We start from the raw sequence: 21,533 nt of genomic DNA, 5'->3' as shown, positions 1-21,533 counted from the left end.
GAGGTTGATGTCGAGGAGGTTGATGTCGAGGAGGTTGATGTCGAGGAGGTTGATGTCGAGGAGGTTGATGTCGAGGAGGTTGATGTCGAGGAGGTGTGTCAGGCTGTGGTGACAAACAGCCGGTCGAAGAGAACTGGTTGGTTGCCTCCAAAATCACCATCTGCTGCAAGCTGTTCTGGTCTGCTGCCGGTGCTTGATGTGTTCGAAAGCCGCCCTGGCCAAGTTCGGTGGCTCGGATGCTATCCTGACCTGCAACGTCGAGTATCCTGGGCGCCTCAGGAACCGTTTGTCGCCAATGCAACTAGAAGAATCCAGTGAAATCACTGGCTAGTGCGGGAGCGTTTGTCAAGAAGGTATCTCCGCCAGTCCCATAACCTGTGAACAGGCCGTTGTCGACGGCGTTCCACCCAGTGCCAATGCCCTGTTGGAAGCCGCCAGTGGCCGGCAGGGCCGCTGGGTATTGAGGCCCTGCACCCGGTGCCTGTTGGGGTACGTCTTGTCCCCAGTACCCGTCGAATTGCGGGAAATTGGCGGCGAACCACACCGGATCGGTGGGATCGCCCAGTGCCAAGTCGATGCCTTGCTGGGAGGCATCCACGCCCATCGTGGGCGTGACAGCAGGCCCTTGAGCCAGGGCGGAGGCGTCTTGGGGCAGTTGCTGCTGCCCGGAGGTCTGTGGCGTCCCGTTGTCTGGGACCTGGCCACTCTGAACGAGTCCAGCCCTGATGGGTGCTGGGAACTCGCCTGCCCAAGCAATGGGCTTGTGAGGGCACGATCTGACGTGCCGCTTCACATTGTCGACACGGTTGCTGGTGTGGTTGCAACCGAGCTGGTGCCATGCGCACCTGTAAAGGCCGGCGTTGCCGGAGCAGGTCTTTCTGTGCCTGCGGAAGTTGGACTTGTCTGTGAAGACCTTTTGACAGGCATCACAGACCGAGCGCTCTCCGAGATGAACGCTCGCCAGATGGCCATTGAGAGTGCTTCTGGCTGTGAAGCTCTTGTCACACTCTGTGCAGCTGTACTTGCCGGACATCTTGACTGCTCTAGCGGTTGAACGTGTAGAGGTCTGTGGTGGGAAGTCCGAGGTGTTGGTGAGGACGCCTGGTATATTGTAGGCGCTTCAGCAATAGTCAGCATTCCAGTAGCAGGGAGGAAGAGACCAGACTCAAAGTGTACCTTTGTTGTGTGGGAGGTCGTTGTCTTCAAGACAACGGAGAGTGCAGGGTGATTGAGGTTGGAGTTCAGTGTCAGATTGAATGTGGCTTTCGAATCTGATATTCTCAGAGGTTCGGGCTGTGGCGAAGTGCTGTATGGGTTCTGGGAAAAGGGGGGACATAGGACAAGGAAAACAGCGCGGTATTTGTACTAGGGGGCAAGTGCAACCAAATGAACAACATTTTGTCGAGCCAGGCGGTTCCTCTGTCTCGAACTCAAAGATGCTGTAAAAGACCAGACATTGTCGGGTTCCAATAAAGTTTTGACCAGAACGAGAGAGAGAGAGAGAGAGAGAGAGAGAGAGAAAACAGCAGAAGGGACGAGTGGTGGAGCGATGGATGGACTGTGTTTTGATTTTACCACTCTCGACTGAGCGGTATGAAAGGAACTCATGTGAAGGAAACGTGGATGGATGTAACAGTGGCCGAAAGTGGCTCAGGTCGGGAAGCCAGAGTAACATTGTCCATTCAAATATCAAAACAAGCATCTGGCTACTCTCTGGTTGTCTTCCAAGCACTCGACGCATGGACACTTACCTGCTCAATTAGCCGGCGAGGGGTCGACAGCGTGCATTTAAACTTTTCTGTATTTCTTTGGTTCAGCAGGACGGAAGCAGCATAGGGCAATGAGAAATATTCAGCGCGACGCGTGATAGATTGTGGAGCTCACTCCTCAAATGCCCAAGCTCCAGCCATTGTCAAGGGATTGTGGGCAACAAGGTCGTTTTGCGGCCACTGTCGAGATGTTGACCCAGACCTTGTGATGGGGCAAGACGCATAGGGCGAGGTCTGCTTTGGCAAGCCAAAACGCGTTCATTCAGAGCAAGACGCGTCGCAGCCTGAGAAGTGCCCATCACCGAGGCCCGGCTCAAGCCACGTCGACCACGACACAGAACAGAGCGAGCAAGGACATGGTGGGTGACCTGGGTCTTCATTGGTCGAGTTCCAGACTTGTTGCTGGCAGCAGAGGTGCTACTGATCATACCGCCATTTCAGATACTTGTGGTTCAGATGGGGCCTCTGAAAGAGTGCGGTGCGCTCTTGAAATGGTAATTTTTCTTTCATGGTTCTTCATTCGCGTCGTATTTCCCGAGCCTGGCTCGTATTGAAAGTGGAGCCGTATTTTTTCTTTCCTAGCCCCCTGAAAATGCGCGAAAATTCTGCGAAAAATGGGTTTTACTTGATGTTTTGATAATATCCGGGCACATCAGTGAGGGAGGCAAGCATGTCTTGGTCACGCTGTCTGCAATGGTGTTAATTAGTTGATTGATAGATGAAGTTGGATGGTTCTGGTGAGGTTGGAATTAGGTGCTTCGTATTATTTTCAGTGTGCGGCGCCGTAGTCGCAGCCTTGCACGTGCTCGACCACGGCAGCTAGATCAGGTTTAGCACACCGTAGCATGGATCCGCTTCTGACAAAGTGTGTGCGTGTCTGGGCACTGGGTGGTTTGCGTACGTGCCCAGCTGCGTTCCTTGGTCCCTTGGTTCCCCCCCAAATCCTCCCGAAACCGAACGGCGCATTGTGCAAACAAAGGTCCAAAGTCAAAACCCCCACCACACACCATGCACCGCCTCTCTTCCATCGCTTCTTGAATAACAGAACCAAACTGTTCATTCTTCATCCCTCATCCCTCATCCCTCATCCTCCACCGTCTATGCTCTAATTTCCTTGCCCCAGCCCCTCCCCCTCGTCGTTTAGACATCCTATTTTGCTCTCGCTAAAGCTCCGCATCTGCATCTCGGGCCCCATATTTGCCTTATCCGTAGTCCCGCGAACCTTCGCGATGGGGAATCTGTGCTCGAAATCAGCCAACAAACCTGACAACTTTTCCACTCCTGGCCGTACGGTTGGAGCGAGTACGCAGTCAAAACAAACTACAGCTCCCGTCCCGCAGAAGATCACAAGCAGCACTCCTGGTCGACCTCTTGGTGGTGGAGATGGAGCCTCGAGCGCCGATGATGCCAGAAGTGCTGCTGCCAGAGCAGCAGAGGTGAGTGTTACTGTATCGCAGCTAAGAGGTGTCTCCAGGGCCAGAAGCGTGGTTCTGCGGCCTTCGCCTCGATGCTGGCCTATCACCCTGGCGAGGACCTTGAGCTGACTGAAGTCACCAGGAGCGCGCCGCGAGGGCCAGCAAGACGGGTGGGAAACTTTCCACCCAATTATCAGCGCAGAAAAAGCAGACCCAGAATCAACTGCTGAACTCGGGCTCCGAGGCCGAGCGTAGAGCGCGAGACGCCGACCAGGGCGCAGAAGCTCGAAATTGGAACTAGGCCAGAGTGGTTGGGACCTTGGAAGTCGACACGGTTTCACCTCGTCGCCTGGTTTGAACACAGGCAGAAACATTCTGCCTGCCCTGCTATCAAGGTTTAGCTACTGAATTAGAGAGGGGTTCAACAATCACATGGCGCCTACAAACAGGTTGAATGGCACAAGACACGACCCGCTTCCTCGGCCTTACTACGGCACGCTCTCCCTGGACCTACGCCGAGTTTGTCAACATGTATGGGGAGGGGTTCTGTTTTGTTGATACATCTGGGTCAATAGAAGACTTTTTTTCCTGAGCGGCACTAGCACAACTGCACCGAACAGGTTGTTGCTGGCAAGGTGCATCAGGGTTATGCAAAGCGGCGAGGTTTCTCTGCTTTCTGCAATGAATGATGTTTGGCGTTTATATTGGTGGTGGTTTCATATTGATGTATTGGGAGTTTATGCTACTTCTCTTGAACATGTCCATCCTTTTCACCTTTTCTCTGTCAAAACACAACCTGCTTGACCAGCACCTCTGAGTATTGTGAGATGACTGCATCTCTTCTGCCTTTACCTTTAGCTACCCGACGCCCTTGTCTGCCACTGTTTCCTCTGGCTCTCTTGCTGTCTTGCCGTGTCGATTCTCGCCCTTTCCTTTTCTCGCCCTTTCCTTTTCTCGCCCTTTCCTTTTCTCGCCCTTTCCTTTTCTCGCCCTTCCCTTTTCTCGCTACTTCTTATACGAAACCCGGGCGTAATTCCCCAGTGACTAGATATGTAGACAGGTCCCTGTGCGAATCGACCTAGAGTAAGTACGTACGTAGCCACCCTCGAACTCCCAGGCGAAAAGCTGCTCAATCCCGCCCAGGCGTAGTACCGTACCTCCAGACCGAGAAAGCCGAGCTAAGGAGAAATGGGAGTAGAACAACTGATAGCTCCCCAAGTTCTCTATTTCGACATCCATACGTTTTACGACGCGAGTTGTCTGCACAAGTTCAATCGAGTATAAGTCCTGACATGAGGTGCAAGCAAACTCTGCGCCTGTGTGGATGACGAAAAGGGCCGATCCGATCATACGTAAGGTATCCTCTCCAGTCATTTCCGGCTCAACCACAGCGATTGCGTTCTTGATCTATTTCCCGTAGAAGATCTATACATCATGGACGCTACGGCATCACTACATAGAAGACCTGCAAGGATCCGCACCACGGGCTGTTAATACGACTAAATATATCAGCGGCACAAGGGAAGATTCATGGCGAGAACTTCTCTCCGGAAAGAACTAGACCATGTGTCCTACAGACTAAACTGTGAGGTTCGAAGCAAAAATGTACAAAGTGACCATCGCGGCCGATTGAATTGCTGTCTGCTGTCTCTTCTGTTCCTCGTCTCTCGTATGGAGCCTGCAGGGCTTGACGCTGAACACTTTCTACCGTACGCCAGATAGAACCTCCATCTTCCTGAAACCAGCTGCATGGCTGGGTTAACAAGCACTAACTTTTGCCCTTTCTGTGATCACCAGCAAACCAGCTAGAATGGCGCCCGAGTATCTCGAGCCTGGTTGTGACACCAAAACGCCCCTGATAATACCACCGTTCCTCCCATAGTCTGGCATGCTGCGAAATAAATGCGTGGCATGGTTGAATCAGCAGAAGGCGGTAGAGTCAAGAAAGTCCGCGTCACATCCGGGCCATGGTGTCATATGCTCATTTCATTGTTCATTTTTGTTTGGTTCATCTTCACTCTGTGCCGGCTGTGCTCGGTTCCGGTCTCATAGCATATCACTTCATGTTGAGTTCAGTGCTCAAATCCGTCTCATTTCGTCCGGTCCATGACCTAGTCCAAAGACCTCTGATCAGTTCGAGACCTGAACGACATCATTTCTTAGCTCAGCCTTATCCTTTGTCCTCTCCATGTTACCACGTGCCTGTGGTCAGTCATTACCATCACGAAGAGCTGGGTTGTGCGACGTTCATATGGATGGCATCACGCCCACCACTCCATTTATTCGTTCCGCGGTGAGCTGTTCTCGGTACCGTCGCCCGGCAACAGATTTCCTCTGACAGCAAACATCTTGCCTGTGGTACCTGCAACAAAGCCATCGACCTGTCTGGCGTACTGCTCAACCTGCCGACTATTCAACATGCTTTCCAAGCGGCTCGGCTCGGTAGGCAACTTGAACAATTTCTGCCACTCATCCTCTGGCAGCGGTGGCTGCTTCGATAGTGCCCTCGCCGCATTCTCTGCCTTACGCTTCTGCTGCCACTGCTGGATCTTAGCCTGCTCGCGGGCCAGAGCGCGGGAATAGTAAGAGAAGTTGTTGGCTTCGACATGGTGGGTCTCGATACTGTCAAGAAGGTTGTCGCAGGTTTGAGAGAGGTAAGGGTCAATAGAGATTGACAGTGAATCGAAGGATGGTGCCAGACTATCGTTCTTGACAACGGGGTTATTCTCAATCTCGTCAACAGAGCTGGGAGGTTTCAGGACACCCGAGGCCAACATGCGGGGCACTTGGTGGAGAAAGGTATTGACAAGATGCGAGTTGTGGACAGTAACAGGGACTTCGACGAGGATATCTGAGTATTTGAGACCAGACTTGAGAAGACTGTCCATCAATCGTTAGCACCAGAGCTCTCCAAATTAGAAGCAAGGGTGGGGTATTACTTGTCAGTGGTGAATTTGTTCTCCTTGTACGCCGTCATGAATTGTGGTGACAGTCGGTAGGCGCGAATGCTCAGGATTCCTTGAGAGCTGCGACTGACATCATGTACCAGTGCCACGGTCTTCTCATTCAACTCTTTCTGGTAGTGATATTGATTCTCAATGAAGTTCGCGTTGACGAAATTGCCTAAATTTGCGCTCGTGTACCACCCGACATTGTTCGCGTCAACATTGACCTCACGTAGCATACGGATCATCTCGGCTTGGTAGGCAGTGTTGGCCTTTGCGCGAGGAGCGGAGGCAGCAGCGTTGAAGTGTTGAGTCTGATTGTCGAATTGCGCCTCTGGCGGCAGATCGACGACGGGAAAGGGGAAAGAGTTGGTCACTTCGAGAGTGCCACTGCTGTTGTCCATGCCGACGAGGAAGCCGGTTGCGATGGTGGGGAAGCGACTGGCGCAGTGTTTGATCACTTTCATGACGACCTTTTCATCTCGTCACTAACTTTGTGAGGAGCGAATGAAAAGAATTGCACTTACCAGTGCCTCAAGCTGGACCGCCTTCACCTGCGTCTCTTTTCTGCATGATTGTCAGTGATCGGGACATTGACGAAGCCATCAGGGAACGTACTCCAGAACAGACGCCATGACTGCTGGCAGTGTTGTGTTGGTGGGTGTGAGATGAGTTCTACCCGTCCACGCCGTTGGCACCGTCTTTGTGCGGAGGGACATTTTGGCGGTGGTGGTGATATACAAGGAAAGTGTGCCGAGTCACGTGGAATGCGGGCGTCGTTTTGTATCTGTGCGCTGGAGTCTTCCTTGGCAAAATTAATACTATATAACAGAGTCGATTGATGCTGGAGATCTATGTAGTGCCAACAGGCTAGTTGGAACAACTAATACTTGGTTGTGATGGCGGGCACCCGATGCAGAACTTGAGTGACAAGGCTGAGTGACAGCCTTGTGTCGGAGCGTGCTCTGCGGAGGGAAGTGATCAATGATGGTCTCTCCAATTAATTTATGGATGTCCACCAAGTAAATAATTTTGGCCAATCGTCCAGTTCACATTCTCTTCCCTAATCTTTGACGGAGTATATAGATCTCTTTCTGGTCTTGTGTGCTTGTGCTTGTATTCCATGTCTAATAACACCAATTCCGACATCTGGTTTGTGAGTGACTGCAGTTCCAGCTCTCTTCCTTTGCCTAACATACTGCATAGGCTGGTGCATTTGCTGCGTTCACTGTCGATTTGCTCGTCTATCCTCTCGACACTCTCAAGACACGGCTTCAATCGCAACACTATGAACAGTTATACAAAGATGCCAGTGGCAAGACGAAGCCTTCTCTATTCCGCGGTCTCTACCAAGGCGTCGGTTCCGTCATCCTCATCACCATTCCTTCGTCTGGCGCATTCTTCACAACCTACGAAGCTTTGAAGTTCGGTATCTCGGAAGCAGTGCCTCCGAACTCCACAATATTCCTTCCCCAGCCTGCTATCCATGCTGCAGCGAGTGGTGGTGCCGAGCTTGTCAGCTGCGCCATCCTCACCCCGGCGGAGGTCCTCAAGCAAAACGCTCAGATGCTTAGTGCTCGAGGGAAGAGAACATCGACCTCCTGGGAAGTCTTCAAGCATTTCAGAAACAATCCTTCAAGACTATGGAGGGGGTATACTGCGCTGGCCGCCAGAAATCTGCCATTCACCGCACTACAATTTCCTACCTTTGAGTATCTGAAAGGATATTTCATGCAACGGCGGAAGGATCGAAATGGCGGGAGACCTGTCGAGGGAATAGCTGAGCGTGCGCGAATCACTGCGATGAGTGCCGCTATTGCCGGAAGCGGAGCTGCGTGGATCACAACTCCGATCGACGTCGTCAAGACCAGAATCATGCTCGCTGCAGGATCCGGAGATGATGTACCGAGGATGGAATCCAAAGGCAAGACGTCCAAATTCCTCATGGCAGGCGTTCAAGGATCACGTAAAAGCGCATTCATCGTGGCTAGAGAAATTCTCAAGGCCGAGGGCACCCGCGGGCTGTTCCGGGGTGCGCTCCTCCGAGCTACTTGGACATCTCTTGGTAGCGGTCTATACTTGGGTTGCTATGAAGGCGGCCGTTTCTATCTGGAGAAGAACAGAAAGGACGCCAAAGAAGGCGATCACCTCATGCAGCGTGATTGGTCGAAGGTTAAGGTGGGCATCGGAAACTCTAGATCTCAAGAGGTGGTGAAAAAGAGTGCGTGGCAAGAAGACTGATCGACCAACCTCCTCCATGAGTTTCGTGCTATCCGAGATGGCTGCTTATTCGGCTAGGCCTGGCCGCATCTGCTGCAGATGCGATTATGCTCTCTGAAGAAGACCTTGTGTTTCACCATTTGGATTTGGATTTCCCTGAGGATGTCAACGCCGCTGGTGATGGAGTGAGCTTATCAATCTCTCCAAAATTCTTTGTGCCCGAGTCTTGGTACGATGAGTGGCTCCAGTGGAACTCGACGCGGCAATGGATGACCATGCGACAAGCTTCTATCTCAATCGGTCCTGAATGCAGGGCGGCTCCTACAAGATATTAGTCATCCTGCTGTCTGGAACGGCCTCCAAACAATGCCGTCATTCGATATACCAATGTCCGAATCGGGAAAGAAACGTGACTCGGGTCCAATCGTCGCCAAAACAGGTCGAAATACAGCCACAAGTCGCGCACCTGTATCACTCAGCATACAAGAGGCCAATGCTATTTTCGCATGACCAAATCGTCGTGAGGCGGCTTTGACTTTTGAGATTAACATCTACTGCCTCAAACCTGCCGTGGGAGCCATGAAAAGTTCAAATAGCGGCCCTTCTCGAGGACATTCCACCTTGTCCTTTTTCAGTTCAAGCTGAGGATATCAAGCCTATTAACTCCTCGCTTGCTGTCACACCAAAGTCAAACATGGCAGATATTTCAGTCCTCTTGATCGGCGCAAGTGGCGCTCTTGGAAAACCTCTCCTGGATGAGCTTATCCGTCAGAGACATCAGTTCAAGCGCATCGCCATTCTCGCGACCCCTGAAAGAGCCAGCAAATTCAGCGGATCTGGCGCGGAAGTTGTGGTTGGTTCATTCTACGAAGCAGCATCATATCAAGGTTCGCAGGCTAGCAACCCAGTCGTCTCTCACACGACTGCATCTTGACTCTTTTGCACAGGCTTCACACACGTCGTATCGGCAGTCGGTAACGCTCTGATGATCCTGCAACCTGCCATGGTTGATGCTGCCGTCTCTGCGGGCGTAAAGCACTGGTATGCCTCGGAATGGAACAGCGACATCGCACAACGACAGATCCAAGCCCTGCGCTATTTCCGCGACAAACAAGCCGTCAGGGCCTATCTGCGTGCTAAAGCCGCTCAAGCACCCGGTTTTCAATACACCCTCATGGTCACTGGCATCTTCACAGAATGGGCGCTCGACGAGTTCTATGGATTTGACCATCAGAAACTCACGGCACGAGTGTATGGGCAGCCTGGGAACAGGATCGGTGTCACAAGCATCCCCGATATCGCACGGTATACCATTGATTCACTACGGATTCCATTTGAAGGGGTTCCAGGTCGCACACTGCGGATACAAGGGTGGACGGGCAAGATCGAAGACTTGATCGGCGAACTGGAGCAGGTCAGAGGGGTCAAGTACCAAATCACCTGGATGGACGTCTCTGAGGCCAAGGAACTCGAAGAGCAAGCCAGGGTGGACGAAGACGACTTGTCCGAGATGATGTATAGCATCAAGCCCTTGTTGGCCAGCGGATATGGTGTCGCGGACGGTGTGGGCGAGTTGGATCACGAGCTCTTTGACTGGAAGCCGGAGACGCCACGAGAGACCTTTGCCCGGGTTTTTCGAGACGGTCTTTTATGATGTATGATGTATATACGAGGTACGCCATCGACTAGACTCGGGACGATGGTAGGTAGCAGTCAGTCATCACATCAAGGCAGAGAAAGCGGCTTAATAATTCATTAGTGTAATAGACAGAATACAGCTTTGCACTTCCAGATCGTTCGACCATGACAGCAGGCAGGCGATTGCCACTTTGTATTTATTCATTCCTCTATGTCGTGTCGTGCCATTCGCATGAGAGTTATTTTTGGTAGTCGGTAGCGAGTCTCTATATTCCCCGTTTTGGTCGTCGTTGTCATGTCCGAAGCATTGAAATCCCACGAGGTGTGCGGCAAGAAGGATAGCTACTAGCTGATCAGATCAGGTCATCTCGATGTCCTCATCCTTGGCTGTGGCTTTGGCACTCGCTCCAGGATGACGACGAGCAGCATCGTCCTCGGCGTCGACGTCGCCATCGGCTTCGATCTCAAGGTCTCCATCTTCCTCTGCCTCCTCCTCGTCGTCCTGGTCATCCACGTCCTCCCAGTCCCCGTCATCCTCATCCATCTCACCTTCGAGCCCCAACTCCTTTTTCAACCCGTCAACCAACTCGACCGCGTGCTCTCGGAGCCGCTCGTCCTCGTACCCCTGGACGCGGTACAGCCGGAGGCAGTTGTCCAGCCACTGCTTCGCGGTCTCGAGGCACTTGGCTTTCGTTTCGGAGGGGGTGTCCCCTTTCTGGGAGACGAGCACCTGGCACCATCCGCCGAGGTACCAGCATTCGACGCTCTGGTCGTCCTCGCGGACGAGGCCCTCGAGGACGGTCATGGCGACGGGTTCGAGTTGCACTTCCATGAGCAGGCGGCTGAGGGAGACGCGGGTGGCGAAGTCGGGGCGTCGGCCGTCTTCGCCCGCGCTGGCTTCTTCGTCCTTTGTGGGATCTTGTACAGAGGCCGACGGCGTGTCGTTCCATATGTCAAGACTCCTCTTGAGGGCAGTTCTGGCGTCCTCTATCCGTTCTTGACTGATTCGCACGCTCGCCAGTGTTTGTAGCACACCGGCACTCAGGTACTCCGGGCACACAGCCACGGCTTCGGTGACGAGCGACTCGCATCGCGACTCGGCGTCGTTCTCCCACGACAGATCAGTCATGTAGACCTCGGCCATGGCGCAGAGGGCGTCTGCCAGCTTCGATTTCTTTTCGTCGAGCACCTTCTTCGCGCCCGCATCCCCGTCCGACCCGGTGTCCATCTCGTTGACCGCCTCCTCGAGCACCTCGATCTCATTCCTGAGCACCTCGCACGCCTGCTCAAAGTACCTGATACTCTCTGCCCCACCTTCTTCACACAGCTGCGCGAGCCAAAGCCACGGTTCCGCCGATATCAGTGCCCCGTCTTTGTCGATCCGAGTCGCGCGTAAAAAGTTTCGTCGTGCCGACTCGACATCTCCCAATGCAACTTGGATTTCGGCGTTCAGGGTCAGAACGGACGGCAGCGTGGGTATTCCCTGCGCAGCCAAGGACAACAGGTCGTCGATCTCGATCTCGTCCTCCTTCGGAGCATGCTGTTCCTGTCGCTCGGTTTCGAGTCTCTTCAGGGCCTCTTCGGCAAGCGGCAGCGCAAGTTCGGGTTGAGCCTGTTCAAGGAGTTCGGCAGCCTCGGTGAGGAGGTCTTCGATCGATTTCTGCGACTTTTTCGGAACGCCTTTCACGAGCGGAGAGGTCGTTGAGCGGAGGATATCTCGTTGTTTCGAGCCTGCTTTCGTCTTGGTTTTGGCCATCTTGGATTTCTATCTCTGTCGCGGGCAGTACTAGTAGAGGTGGTCTTAGTCAACGAGAGATTTTCCCAGCACAACCTCCAAGGCTTTGGAGATTCAGCAACTTTCTCCCCAAACCACAAAACTTTTTTGAAATGTTTGGACACCACTTTGTAAGAGGGAAGGTTTCCCGAAAGAGCACAGCCTTGTGGCATGGCAAGGCTCAACGCTTTTGAGAACGCCCGAACCAAGTAATCAGATTCCTCTACATACAGAGGGTAAAATACGACTTTGGTGGAATGTGGCCTGGGGTCCATATGAGGTACTGCAATATGCGGGACTCTCCACTCGTTTCGGTCCTGCTCCATCAAGACACTTTACATTTCGTCTTGAATTATTGGGCTTCCATCGCCTGCCTATTTACTTGAAGCACTCAACTCTCTTTTCGGGCCGACCAGGACGAAAAACTGTGCCCGTGGCTATAAACCGATCACCATGTAGCAGAATCCCAGAGCCAGGTTTGCCCGACGGTATTCACCACGCTGAGATCAGGACCCAACAGCCCCATGTCGCTGCCGCCTGTTTGGTTGACATAGGAATTGTCGGCGCCGTATGGAGCCACGTTCTGGTTTATTCCATCACCATTTGACCTCTCCATATCTGTCTCAGACACCTCCGGGAACATCGCTGTCAACATCTGTTAGCTACAAAGACACACGACAGAACGACCTGAACGATGGTTCTTACCTTGCTGCATAATCAATAAACCATTGTTGAAATCTATATTCTCGAAGCCCGAGAAGTCGAAGTCGCCGATGGAGGTCTGGACTTGGTTCATTGTAAAAGGAACAGATTCGTCCTCTGTCCTTGTCGTGGCGGGATTTGCCGTCACGTCCTCAGAATACTGCGGATCGCCAAAAGCTGGACCAGGTGTGGCGGCAGAGGAGCCTACCGCATCCCTGACTCTTGTCCCTGATAAGGAGGTCATATTTTGGGAGTTGTCCGATTCCGAAAGCATCGCTTTGATCTCTTTCTCCCCAATGAGTCGAATAAGATCCTTCAAGATCTTTGATGTTTGCGCCGAGAGGAGGGCTCTGTCAGACAAGAACCGTGAGAGGGACATGATCCGAGCAACGGCCTGTTTAGCCATTTGCGCTTCCGAGGACAGAGGCCGTGAGAGAGCTACGATGCAAAGGACCATGCCCGCTGTGAAAAGATTGATCCCGAGAAATGCTGCGGCGTGGCTTTCCCGTGCAGAGACCAAACATTGGCGGTAGTCGCCCAGTTTAGAAGATCTGATGGCGGATTCCCAACATTTATCTCGACTTGCCAGTAGGATTTCATGTACATGTCGATGTGACAGCTTGTTGTCATTGGTAAAGTCGATCTGTCCGGAGGAGTATGTCGAACTCTGGGACCCAGCTGTTCCAGCGTCTGTCTTGAAGTTTCGCAGATCTTGTGAGAGTAAGGGGCGATGTAGAAGTATCTGTACATTATCGTACGCAATCTGAAGAGCCAAAGCTTGTAGTATAAAGGGCCTGGAATTTGCTGTTACAGGTTCCGCAGGGTTTCGACACAGATCCTCCAACTTCAGCTCCGGCGGCAGTGAGCTGAAGAAGTCGGACAGCTCCTTGTCAATGCGATAGACCTTGAGTGCCAACTCAGATACACTTCGACTTCGATGGAAGTATAAGTCACCAATAATAGGCGAAGATATCTGATACAACTTGATCTTGTACTTCAAGTAGGCAAATGTCGTGACTGGTTCCACGGTCCCGTCCGGCATGGTCGCAGTGGAGCGAAAGGAGGGATGCTGCACGGTAGTGTCGCCGATATTCTCGGGGATCTTGATGTCGATTTCGTCCATGGAAAGGCCACATGGCCGACCAAACATTGTTGCCGCAAACCTACAATCCGAATCAGAAGAGGTGCGGCCTGGTCAGCTCCTCTACTTACCGGTCGAAGATAAAAAGAGCCCAAAAGACTCGTCTGCGCTCTTCTTTCGCAATCTCTGACAAGCCTCGCCATGCTGATTCTCTGTGCAGCAGCATGAGTTGGGCGCATCTGAGTCCAGCCCCTAGAACAACAAATGCAAGGTTGGGGTGGCCGTAATAGACGTAATATGACCCAAGAAGAACACACACTTGGACAGACTCGAGATCCGCTGCGTCGTACAAGGCATGCATGCTGTCTTCGACCTTTTTGAGAGAGAGCTTTCGAAACGTCTGCAACTGGAAGGTAGGGAACCTCTGTCGGACGTCGTCCTCCGAGGCGTAATGTGCGCCCATGGATAGTACCAGAAGTATAAAGATGACCTGATTTGACCTAGACCGCGAAAATCTCCTTGTCGCCATCAGCCTCTCATATGACGATCGAAATGTTGGCTCATGGAAAAGCATCATAAACCAATGTACAGCATCGAGATAGGTGTTTAGGAAATAGTCTGTCACGCGTTTGGAAGGTAATTCAAGGCCGAGCAGCTGTTCCATCGTGATATCATCCTGAGATGTTCCGAACACCCCCTGAGAACCTCCCAAGCCCCCAGGGAGGGCGGAGGTGGAGCTCTCAAGGACAATCTCGGGGCTGAAGTTGTCAATGATCTGGGTTTCCTATCAGTGACATGACCAACACGTATTCCGGCAGACTCACCTCCTGTGTCAATCCCGCCGATGAGATCCTCTGATTGTAGGCTTCAGGATCTGTCGCCGAGAGTCGATCGAGGCTGACGGGTCCCTTGACCTTCGCTGGACTATTCGTTTGCTGGCCAGGAGTAGAACTGGTTTCTCGATCGTCTCCATGGCTGTATCGTGGTTGCGGGGAGGAACTCGTGGCGTGATGTAGACCTGGAGGGACAATTCCATTCTGGTTCTCGCTCTGGCCAGTATCTGGTTCAGGGGAATGGAGCCTTGACTTCTTGCGCCTAACTTGGAGTAATTCTTCCTCAGCTCACGACAAGATAATCTCGTTGGAATGCTCGTAGAGCGACAAGGGCGACGACTAACCTTGGTCTGGACTCCGAAATACAAGGAACCTCGGACCTCAGGCACAATGAACAAGGGCGCTCTTGATCACACTGCGCATCGACATCAACATGTATGCATAATGGATAGCACAGGGCTGACTCACCTTGAGTTTCTGTCGGCGACATCTTTGGCAAGCTGATTGAACCCGAGATCGACGCTTTGCACCTGAAGTCGACGAGAGATGTTGTGGCCATTCTGTTTCCGTGTCCATAACTAACTGTCCATTTCTGCGCAGAGAGATATATAGATCATGTAAATACGGAGTGTGATTTGTAGTGAGGCCATGAACTAAGCTGGTAACAAGGAGAACAACACTTGAGCCGAAGTGAACCTCGCCGTCGCGTGGAGGTTCGACGAGAAGGGGATCGCCATTCACCAAGAACTAGTAGCGCTTCTCCATGGAAAGGAACTTGGTGGTGTCGGGACAAATTGGAGATGACTAAGAATCGGGGGGCAATGGGGGGCATGGGGAGTTCTCGTAGGTAAAGCTAGCTAGTGAGTCTGCGAGTCTAGGTGCCTAGATGCCTAGGTAGGTTCTCCGTAGGGCTTGTAGTGGATCCCCGGAGGCCAGCCGGGGCGAGTAGGCCTTGGCAGGAGCGGAACTTGGACGTCTGGGCAGTGGGCTCCCAGGCTCCCCAGTGCACTTGGTACAGAGTAAGACGTACAGTAACCATTAAAGAATCCTCCTACGGTTTGAGTTTGAGAGAGATGAACAGAAATGATTCTGCAAAGTCGGAGTCTGCGCCCCTCACTACCATGATTCCTAAACCACCAGACAAGACGAGCCAGTGTCCGAGACAGGAGTTTTTACAGTGCGTCAATGCCAGCAATATTGATACATGTCCTGATCTATGCATAACCTCTTCTGCGTCGTCCCTGGTTCCTGGGACGCTGGGTAACAACGAGAGGATTGATTTTGTGTCTGTCGCGTGTCTTGAAGCCGGATTTCGCCTGATGACGGGTTAGAATAGTTAACAACAGCAGCAGAAGGGCACTTACTGGAATTCCCCAAGGGCTCACCGGGATGCGGTTACCCTTGGATTTACCTCGACCACCACCGTGCGGATGGTCTGCTGCGTTCATGGCCACGCCTCTCACAGTCGGTCGAATATTGAGCCAGCGCGACCGACCCGCCTTGCCCAGAGAGGTGTATTTGAAGTTGACATTGCTTGCAACGCCAATGGTTGCCACAGCGTCTTTGTCGATGAGTCGGACCTCGCCACTGGACAGGCGCACGGTAACATAGTTGGCCGCCTTCTCGAATTTTCTCAATTGCTCCGTGCTTAGAGTAGACAGATCCATGTCGCCGTTGTCACCAATCAACTTCATCATCTCTTTCTGCACCGTGTCTTCCCCTTTCCCGATGATGATTCCATGTGTCCCAGCACTTCGGCAGATCTTGCCAATGTCGCCTTTTGTCGGAGTAATGTTGAATATGGGGGTGCCAACAGGGATCATGCCCAACTGCAGACAATTGCCCCGATGTGCTGTTTTGGACGCCAGGACACCCTGGTCGATATGTCCGCCCATTTCGTCAATCAGTGACTGTGGTAGACCTGATCGGTAGCTCTCCACCGTGTCCCCAGCTCGTAAACCTTCGGCCGCTAGTATGTAACTCCTTTCTTCGGTCTGGAGATTCTTCACGAGAGCGATATGAGCAGTGCGACCTGGGTCGTGCTCGATTCGCTCTACCAGATGCTTTCCCCCAGTGTGTCTTGCAAAATCAACAATTCGTATCCTTCTCTTATGTCCACCTCCACGATGCCGCACCACGACATGTCCAGTATGATTTCGGCCACCTTTGCCATGGCCCTTTTTGGGAAATGTGAGAGGGAAGTGTGGTCGACCTTTCCATAGATGTTCGTTCAATGGGCGGACCAGATGTCGAATACCTGGTGTTCGAGGAGTATAACGTCGCAGCCGAACTTCGAATTTGGACAGTGAGGTTCGATCATCGGCTTGAGCAAGAGGAAGATCTGTGACGGTGGTCTCTGTGACCGACCCGCTCGACTGCACAGGGTCGATGCCTTGTACCTGAGCGTAGGTCCTGCGAAAGCCGGGTGACGGCAGCTGACATTTCCTGCGCAGCGCGCGGAAAGGTATTCGCGGTTGGAGCATTTTGGAAAGTGATATAGAACGCAATCCGATGTACGTTCTCCCTAGATCAGTTCATTGTCTTCTGGCATTGGTGTATCAAGCCACTTGGACACAGAACTGTCTCGGAGCTCTGATCCAAATTATTTCACAAGCGTAGGTGGAGGAAGGCCGACCAATCGGCAAACATGCCTGCCAAGGGACTCTTCGACTAAAGGAGACAAGCGTAGCCTTGTAAGCCTTGCCCATTTCGAGAGGCTTCATGCTTGTGCTAAGATCCTTTCCCATTCACTGCACCCTCACAGGGAGGTTTTCTTTGATCCTGTGGCTTTTATTCCTCTTCTAGACGTCGTGTTTCATGACAAATTAGAGTACAAATCTCTCACTGGCTCTTCATTCGTGTGGAGACCATGAGTGAAACTGCCATGGAGCCCTCAACAAAGCATTCCAAAAGTACATCAAGAACAGCGTACACTGCCCGTCAAGACGCTGACAAGATTGTACAGATCCGCCAGAAAACCGCGATGTTGCTTCTCAAACGTACCTTTCCCTTCCTCAGAGCAACAGTGACCCTGCAAAGATTAAGGCGCCTCTGATCCAATCAATGCGATACTCCCCATATCCAAGGCCGACATTCATAGCTGCTGTCAGACAGAAAACCTCTAGCGCTTTGAAGCAGGCTCTGCAATGGCACCAGATCCGGATCCAGAACTGGTTAGCACCCAAACAGTCGACACAGAAGATCATGGATGTCGATTCCGAAATCATGACTGTTGAGGTTGACTCATTGTCCTCGATGCTCGGCTCTGATGTGAAGCTCACAACTCCCGAGATAGATCGGCAGACGCAGGTCTCCGAAGAGAGTGAATGTATGTCAATGATCCCCCATCTAATTGAGCCCTCTCAAGTCTTGCAGATCTGTCCGTTGGGGACGGTGAAGTCAGTACAATCCCTTCGGAGGACTTGATGATCAGTTGCAGTACCGATCTTGGAGAGCGAAATGAACCCTACCAGCCACCTCTTCAGTCCCTCCAAGCGTCCGATCAGTCTCCGGCAGTTAGCATCAAAGCGCAGACTCCTGAACATTGTTACATAACAACGTCCAACCGGCACTCACCACTGCACACTGAGCAGCAGAAGTTCAACGATACATTTCGGTTTGTATAGCTCATGCGCAAATTCCACCTCCTCTGTCTCGCCCTTGGGAGGCGCTCAAGGCTGACAACAAGAAATAGCCCGACCGTTCAAAATAGGCAATGCCCACAATACAGTCTCCGTGGTACAAGAGTCCATTCAGTAAGCCGGGTCTTGAAACTTGAGATACTAATCCTGTCCATGTAGGGTACTGCGCACGTGGCACGAACTGTTTCCATTTCCACGACCCCATGAAGGTTGCATTATGCCCCTCTGTCCTTTACAATCAAAGATGTTCTCGAGGCATCAACTGTAATCTCAGTCATGTTCCCACCCATAACACCTCCCCGACGTGCAAATACTTCCTTGCTGGAAGATGCAATCGATCCCCTTGTCCCTATTCCCATGCACCGATAGAGCCTTGGGCAGCACCTTGTTCGGACTTTGCCTCTTCTGGCTACTGCGAGCGAGGTGGAAGTTGTCCTTGTCGGCATCTCCGTCAGTGTCGTGATCAAGCTAGATCTGGCATCTGTCGCAACGTCAGATGCCCGCATCCTCATGTTGCCCAAGCAGAAGGTGGGAATGGCGAACAGTCATTAGGCAGTTCCAGCAGCCGGAAACCCTCGACTCTCGTGGAATCCCAAACGGACAAGACCCTTGGAGGACAGTGTACCGTCACTCCCGTGACTCCTCATGATCATGACAACGAGATGGGTCCCATAGATGAAGATCGACTATTCAGTCAGCAGGCCGACTTCATCCGACTGTGAGTGGATCCTATGGTAACTCAGTATTGGCGCAGACTTTGAATGTTGTTGCTGGACAGAAGAGATGCAAAGTTGTTGAGTAAGGAGGCGTCACCAGGAACAAGGACAATAGCTGCGTCAGTCGGCCAGGATATTGAGAATAAAGCGATAAGCCGGAAGGAGAAGATAGTGCACATGCTGAGCATGTCTCCAAGAAGAATGAAGAACAATTCTACAGAACTGTTGTAACCGTGGAGAAGAAGCCGAATAAATCGTGTAGTGTGTGATGAGGTACATTCTCTGGGTGCCTGGTCTCTACGAGAGCAAGCAAGTCAGATGGCCAGGCCTGGTTAGTCCGGCCAGGCAGTATCAAAGTGACCAAATAGAAATCCTCGAGGCTGACAGGCCCATCATGCTTGATGATGAAGTGGGGAAGAAGATTTCGTTATTATAGACTTCCTCTTCAAGACCAGGCAAATCATTCATCATCGACGTCCCAAAATGACCCTTTCAACACTTCGTACAAGATTCTGACCCACGAGACACATTCTTCTCGTCCTGGCCTTCCTTTCTCCTCCAATCCTCACGCCGATGAAAGCGGTAGTCCACCTCCCCATCTATCCCTACCCAATGGCCACTTAAGAGATGCCCAAAGTCACCTCCCAGCGGACTTTTACGGCTTGTTGGACCTGCCGCCGCCGAGGTGTCCGTTGCGACAATCTCGTCCCCCAGTGTACGCAGTGCCTTCGCTTACGTCTGACCTGTGAGGGCTACGACATCCGACTCGTGTGGGTTGACGCCGAGTCTGGGGAATACGAGCCACAGCAGCGGCGTGCCTATCCCTGTGAATTGACCTGGGATGGATATCCGATCTAGACACTGAAAGAGGTCGAGCATCTGATTAGACACGCAGAGAAGAAGAGGTGTCGATGTGTCTTACACCGTCATCGCAGCCCATTCGTTACGTTTTCGAGCTACGAAGGCCTTGACACTTCGGCCGCCCCGGTGGTCCCGGGAGACAGCGCCTCGACCTCGAGAAGAGGATGTAGAATGCTTGAAAAGCCCCGCTTACTGGACCATCAGTGATCACAGCCCCTTCACCACAAGCAAGAGGCAACGGCAAGCATGCGGATCTTGGATCGTCCACGGTTTCCATACCGGCAGCGTTGTCCACTTCTCTGATCCCTGATGGATCACGCGAAGACAACAAGCTCTTCCACCACTACATCTCCAATGTGTCCGTGATGATGACGCCCTTCAACGACGACTATAACCCCTGGAAGTCAACATACCCGTGCCTCGCAGTGCACGACGTGACTTCGAACAGCACCGGATCCCTCTTCCACGGGATCCTCGCACAGTCGGCATTTCACCTGTCCAACCTCAATGGGCCCAACCCTGCCAGCTATCGCAGGTTGGCGACGCAGCACTTTGGCATTGCGTTGCGCCACCTTCGCTGCAGCCTCGGTCGTCCGACAGAGGACATTAGCAGTACGCTGGCGGCAATTCTGACCGTCACGCTCGCTGAGCATGTCTTTCACGGCCAGTCCAAAGGCTTGAAGCACCATCTCCAAGGTTCAATTCGATACGTCGCGCAGTTTTTTGAGGCAAAAGCCATGGGTTACTTCGGACGAGGCGTGGGTGATCACACAGAGCTTTGTTCTGCACACGCTCATGTCTCAAATCGTCGGTGGCGACACTCCCAGTACGGATAGAACGCTTCATGAGGTCCTGGAAGACGTCACGGCCGACCCTCGATTCGCATATACGCTCGGCAGTACGCCGCGGCTGATGAACGCGTTGTATGAAGCCCGTCTCCTCGAGGGACAGCTGGCGGTGAGAGGCGCCTCCAGGAGCGGCCGACAGCCAGATCTGTCCGAGGATGAACTGGCCCAGGCGAGTAGTATCCTCGTCGCGCTCGACGCAGAGGTCGAGCTCTACATGAGCAGACAGCGGGCGGTGCAGGACCGCGCAGAACAGCGCAAGTTCATCGTGTCGAACCTTTACCTGTTCAATTCAGCCGTGACCATCTACCTGCTCTGCGTGGTCCTGCACCATCCTCCCTCGGCGGTCACGGACCAGGTGTCCCAGACCCTGTCTGCAGCGGCATCGCTGCTCGAAATGAACCGCGCTGCCGTCTCCATCTGGTCCATCTTCGTCGCCGCCGCCGAAGCCTACACGACGGAGGCGCAGACACTGGCCGACGGCGTCCTGAGCCTCTCGACGGGCTTCGGGGTCGCCAACCGTGCGTTGATCCACCAGGTCGTGAAGCGAATCTGGAGTGAACGCGAAGAAGTCGCGGCACGACGAGGATGCGATGCTGGCATCGTCTTCGTGAATTGGCGCGAGGTGTTGAGGAACTTGGACGTGGAGATTCTGCTGCTTTGAGACGCTCTTACCAACGAGCGCAAGTCGGTTCCAAGGCCAAACATAAGTACCTCGTACTATCCTTGTATCTCGTGCCTTTTGGTCAAGTCATGAAGCGATTGTAGGATATGTACCCGGTTTGCCAGGCTAGTGTAACCCTGGTATGTATCCTTCCCTCCCTGTCTGGTCAAGTCAAGTCAGATCTGATCTGGTCTGATCTATCCTGGCCAGCTGGCAAACATCACTGATCCCCCAGCTGACCTAGTATTGACCATCACCATGAACCAAAGGTGAGTATATACCCCAAGTACGAGTACGAATTCACTGAGGATGCGGCACTGGATAATACCTCGTAATCGCCTAGGTATGTAGTACTCGGTACATAGTCATAGAGCTTTACCGAGACGAGACGAGGTAGGAAAGTCTCTGATCTGATTGACCACCCCCCTT

At 52.6% G+C, this 21,533-nt stretch overlaps 9 protein-coding genes across 9 annotated transcripts; 4 read left to right on the top strand and 5 right to left on the bottom strand.

Annotated features, from left to right (window-relative positions):
- Positions 1 to 301: 301 nt before the first annotated feature.
- Positions 302 to 1,033, bottom strand: Z517_01330 (uncharacterized protein; the record flags this gene model as incomplete). The annotated part of the gene is made up of 1 exon (XM_013434291.1): positions 302 to 1,033. The coding sequence occupies one exon, from the start codon at positions 1,031 to 1,033 to the stop codon at positions 302 to 304; it is 732 nt and encodes a 243-aa protein (XP_013289745.1).
- Positions 1,034 to 2,998: 1,965 nt separating this feature from the next.
- Positions 2,999 to 3,485, top strand: Z517_01329 (uncharacterized protein; the record flags this gene model as incomplete). Its single annotated transcript, XM_013434290.1, has 2 exons — positions 2,999 to 3,205; positions 3,327 to 3,485. 2 exons carry the CDS (start codon positions 2,999 to 3,001, stop codon positions 3,483 to 3,485), a joined length of 366 nt encoding a protein of 121 aa, XP_013289744.1.
- Positions 3,486 to 5,463: 1,978 nt separating this feature from the next.
- Positions 5,464 to 6,848, bottom strand: Z517_01328 (eukaryotic translation initiation factor 3 subunit H; the record flags this gene model as incomplete). The annotated part of the gene is made up of 4 exons (XM_013434289.1): positions 5,464 to 6,064; positions 6,124 to 6,602; positions 6,657 to 6,696; positions 6,748 to 6,848. The coding sequence occupies 4 exons, from the start codon at positions 6,846 to 6,848 to the stop codon at positions 5,464 to 5,466; spliced, it is 1,221 nt and encodes a 406-aa protein (XP_013289743.1).
- Positions 6,849 to 7,252: 404 nt separating this feature from the next.
- Z517_01327 (uncharacterized protein) lies at positions 7,253 to 8,370 on the top strand (the record flags this gene model as incomplete). The annotated part of the gene is made up of 2 exons (XM_013434288.1): positions 7,253 to 7,285; positions 7,336 to 8,370. The coding sequence occupies 2 exons, from the start codon at positions 7,253 to 7,255 to the stop codon at positions 8,368 to 8,370; spliced, it is 1,068 nt and encodes a 355-aa protein (XP_013289742.1).
- Positions 8,371 to 9,043: 673 nt separating this feature from the next.
- Z517_01326 (uncharacterized protein) lies at positions 9,044 to 10,003 on the top strand (the record flags this gene model as incomplete). Its single annotated transcript, XM_013434287.1, has 2 exons — positions 9,044 to 9,236; positions 9,297 to 10,003. The coding sequence occupies 2 exons, from the start codon at positions 9,044 to 9,046 to the stop codon at positions 10,001 to 10,003; spliced, it is 900 nt and encodes a 299-aa protein (XP_013289741.1).
- Positions 10,004 to 10,345: 342 nt separating this feature from the next.
- Positions 10,346 to 11,743, bottom strand: Z517_01325 (uncharacterized protein; the record flags this gene model as incomplete). The annotated part of the gene is made up of 1 exon (XM_013434286.1): positions 10,346 to 11,743. The coding sequence occupies one exon, from the start codon at positions 11,741 to 11,743 to the stop codon at positions 10,346 to 10,348; it is 1,398 nt and encodes a 465-aa protein (XP_013289740.1).
- Positions 11,744 to 12,209: 466 nt separating this feature from the next.
- Z517_01324 (uncharacterized protein) lies at positions 12,210 to 14,867 on the bottom strand (the record flags this gene model as incomplete). Its single annotated transcript, XM_013434285.1, has 5 exons — positions 12,210 to 12,406; positions 12,467 to 13,626; positions 13,676 to 14,319; positions 14,369 to 14,643; positions 14,846 to 14,867. The coding sequence occupies 5 exons, from the start codon at positions 14,865 to 14,867 to the stop codon at positions 12,210 to 12,212; spliced, it is 2,298 nt and encodes a 765-aa protein (XP_013289739.1).
- A 724-nt stretch (positions 14,868 to 15,591) lies between these two features.
- Z517_01323 (uncharacterized protein) lies at positions 15,592 to 16,860 on the bottom strand (the record flags this gene model as incomplete). Its single annotated transcript, XM_013434284.1, has 2 exons — positions 15,592 to 15,693; positions 15,742 to 16,860. The coding sequence occupies 2 exons, from the start codon at positions 16,858 to 16,860 to the stop codon at positions 15,592 to 15,594; spliced, it is 1,221 nt and encodes a 406-aa protein (XP_013289738.1).
- Positions 16,861 to 17,246: 386 nt separating this feature from the next.
- On the top strand, positions 17,247 to 21,104 carry Z517_01322 (uncharacterized protein; the record flags this gene model as incomplete). The annotated part of the gene is made up of 6 exons (XM_013434283.1): positions 17,247 to 17,289; positions 17,343 to 17,705; positions 18,694 to 18,736; positions 18,797 to 18,816; positions 19,800 to 20,230; positions 20,292 to 21,104. 6 exons carry the CDS (start codon positions 17,247 to 17,249, stop codon positions 21,102 to 21,104), a joined length of 1,713 nt encoding a protein of 570 aa, XP_013289737.1.
- Positions 21,105 to 21,533: the final 429 nt, after the last annotated feature.

The sequence above is a fragment of the Fonsecaea pedrosoi genome (genome assembly GCF_000835455.1).
Source record: "Fonsecaea pedrosoi CBS 271.37 unplaced genomic scaffold supercont1.1, whole genome shotgun sequence".
Taxonomy (NCBI): Eukaryota; Fungi; Ascomycota; class Eurotiomycetes; order Chaetothyriales; family Herpotrichiellaceae; genus Fonsecaea; species Fonsecaea pedrosoi.
This window is presented reverse-complemented; position numbering and strand designations above follow the sequence as displayed.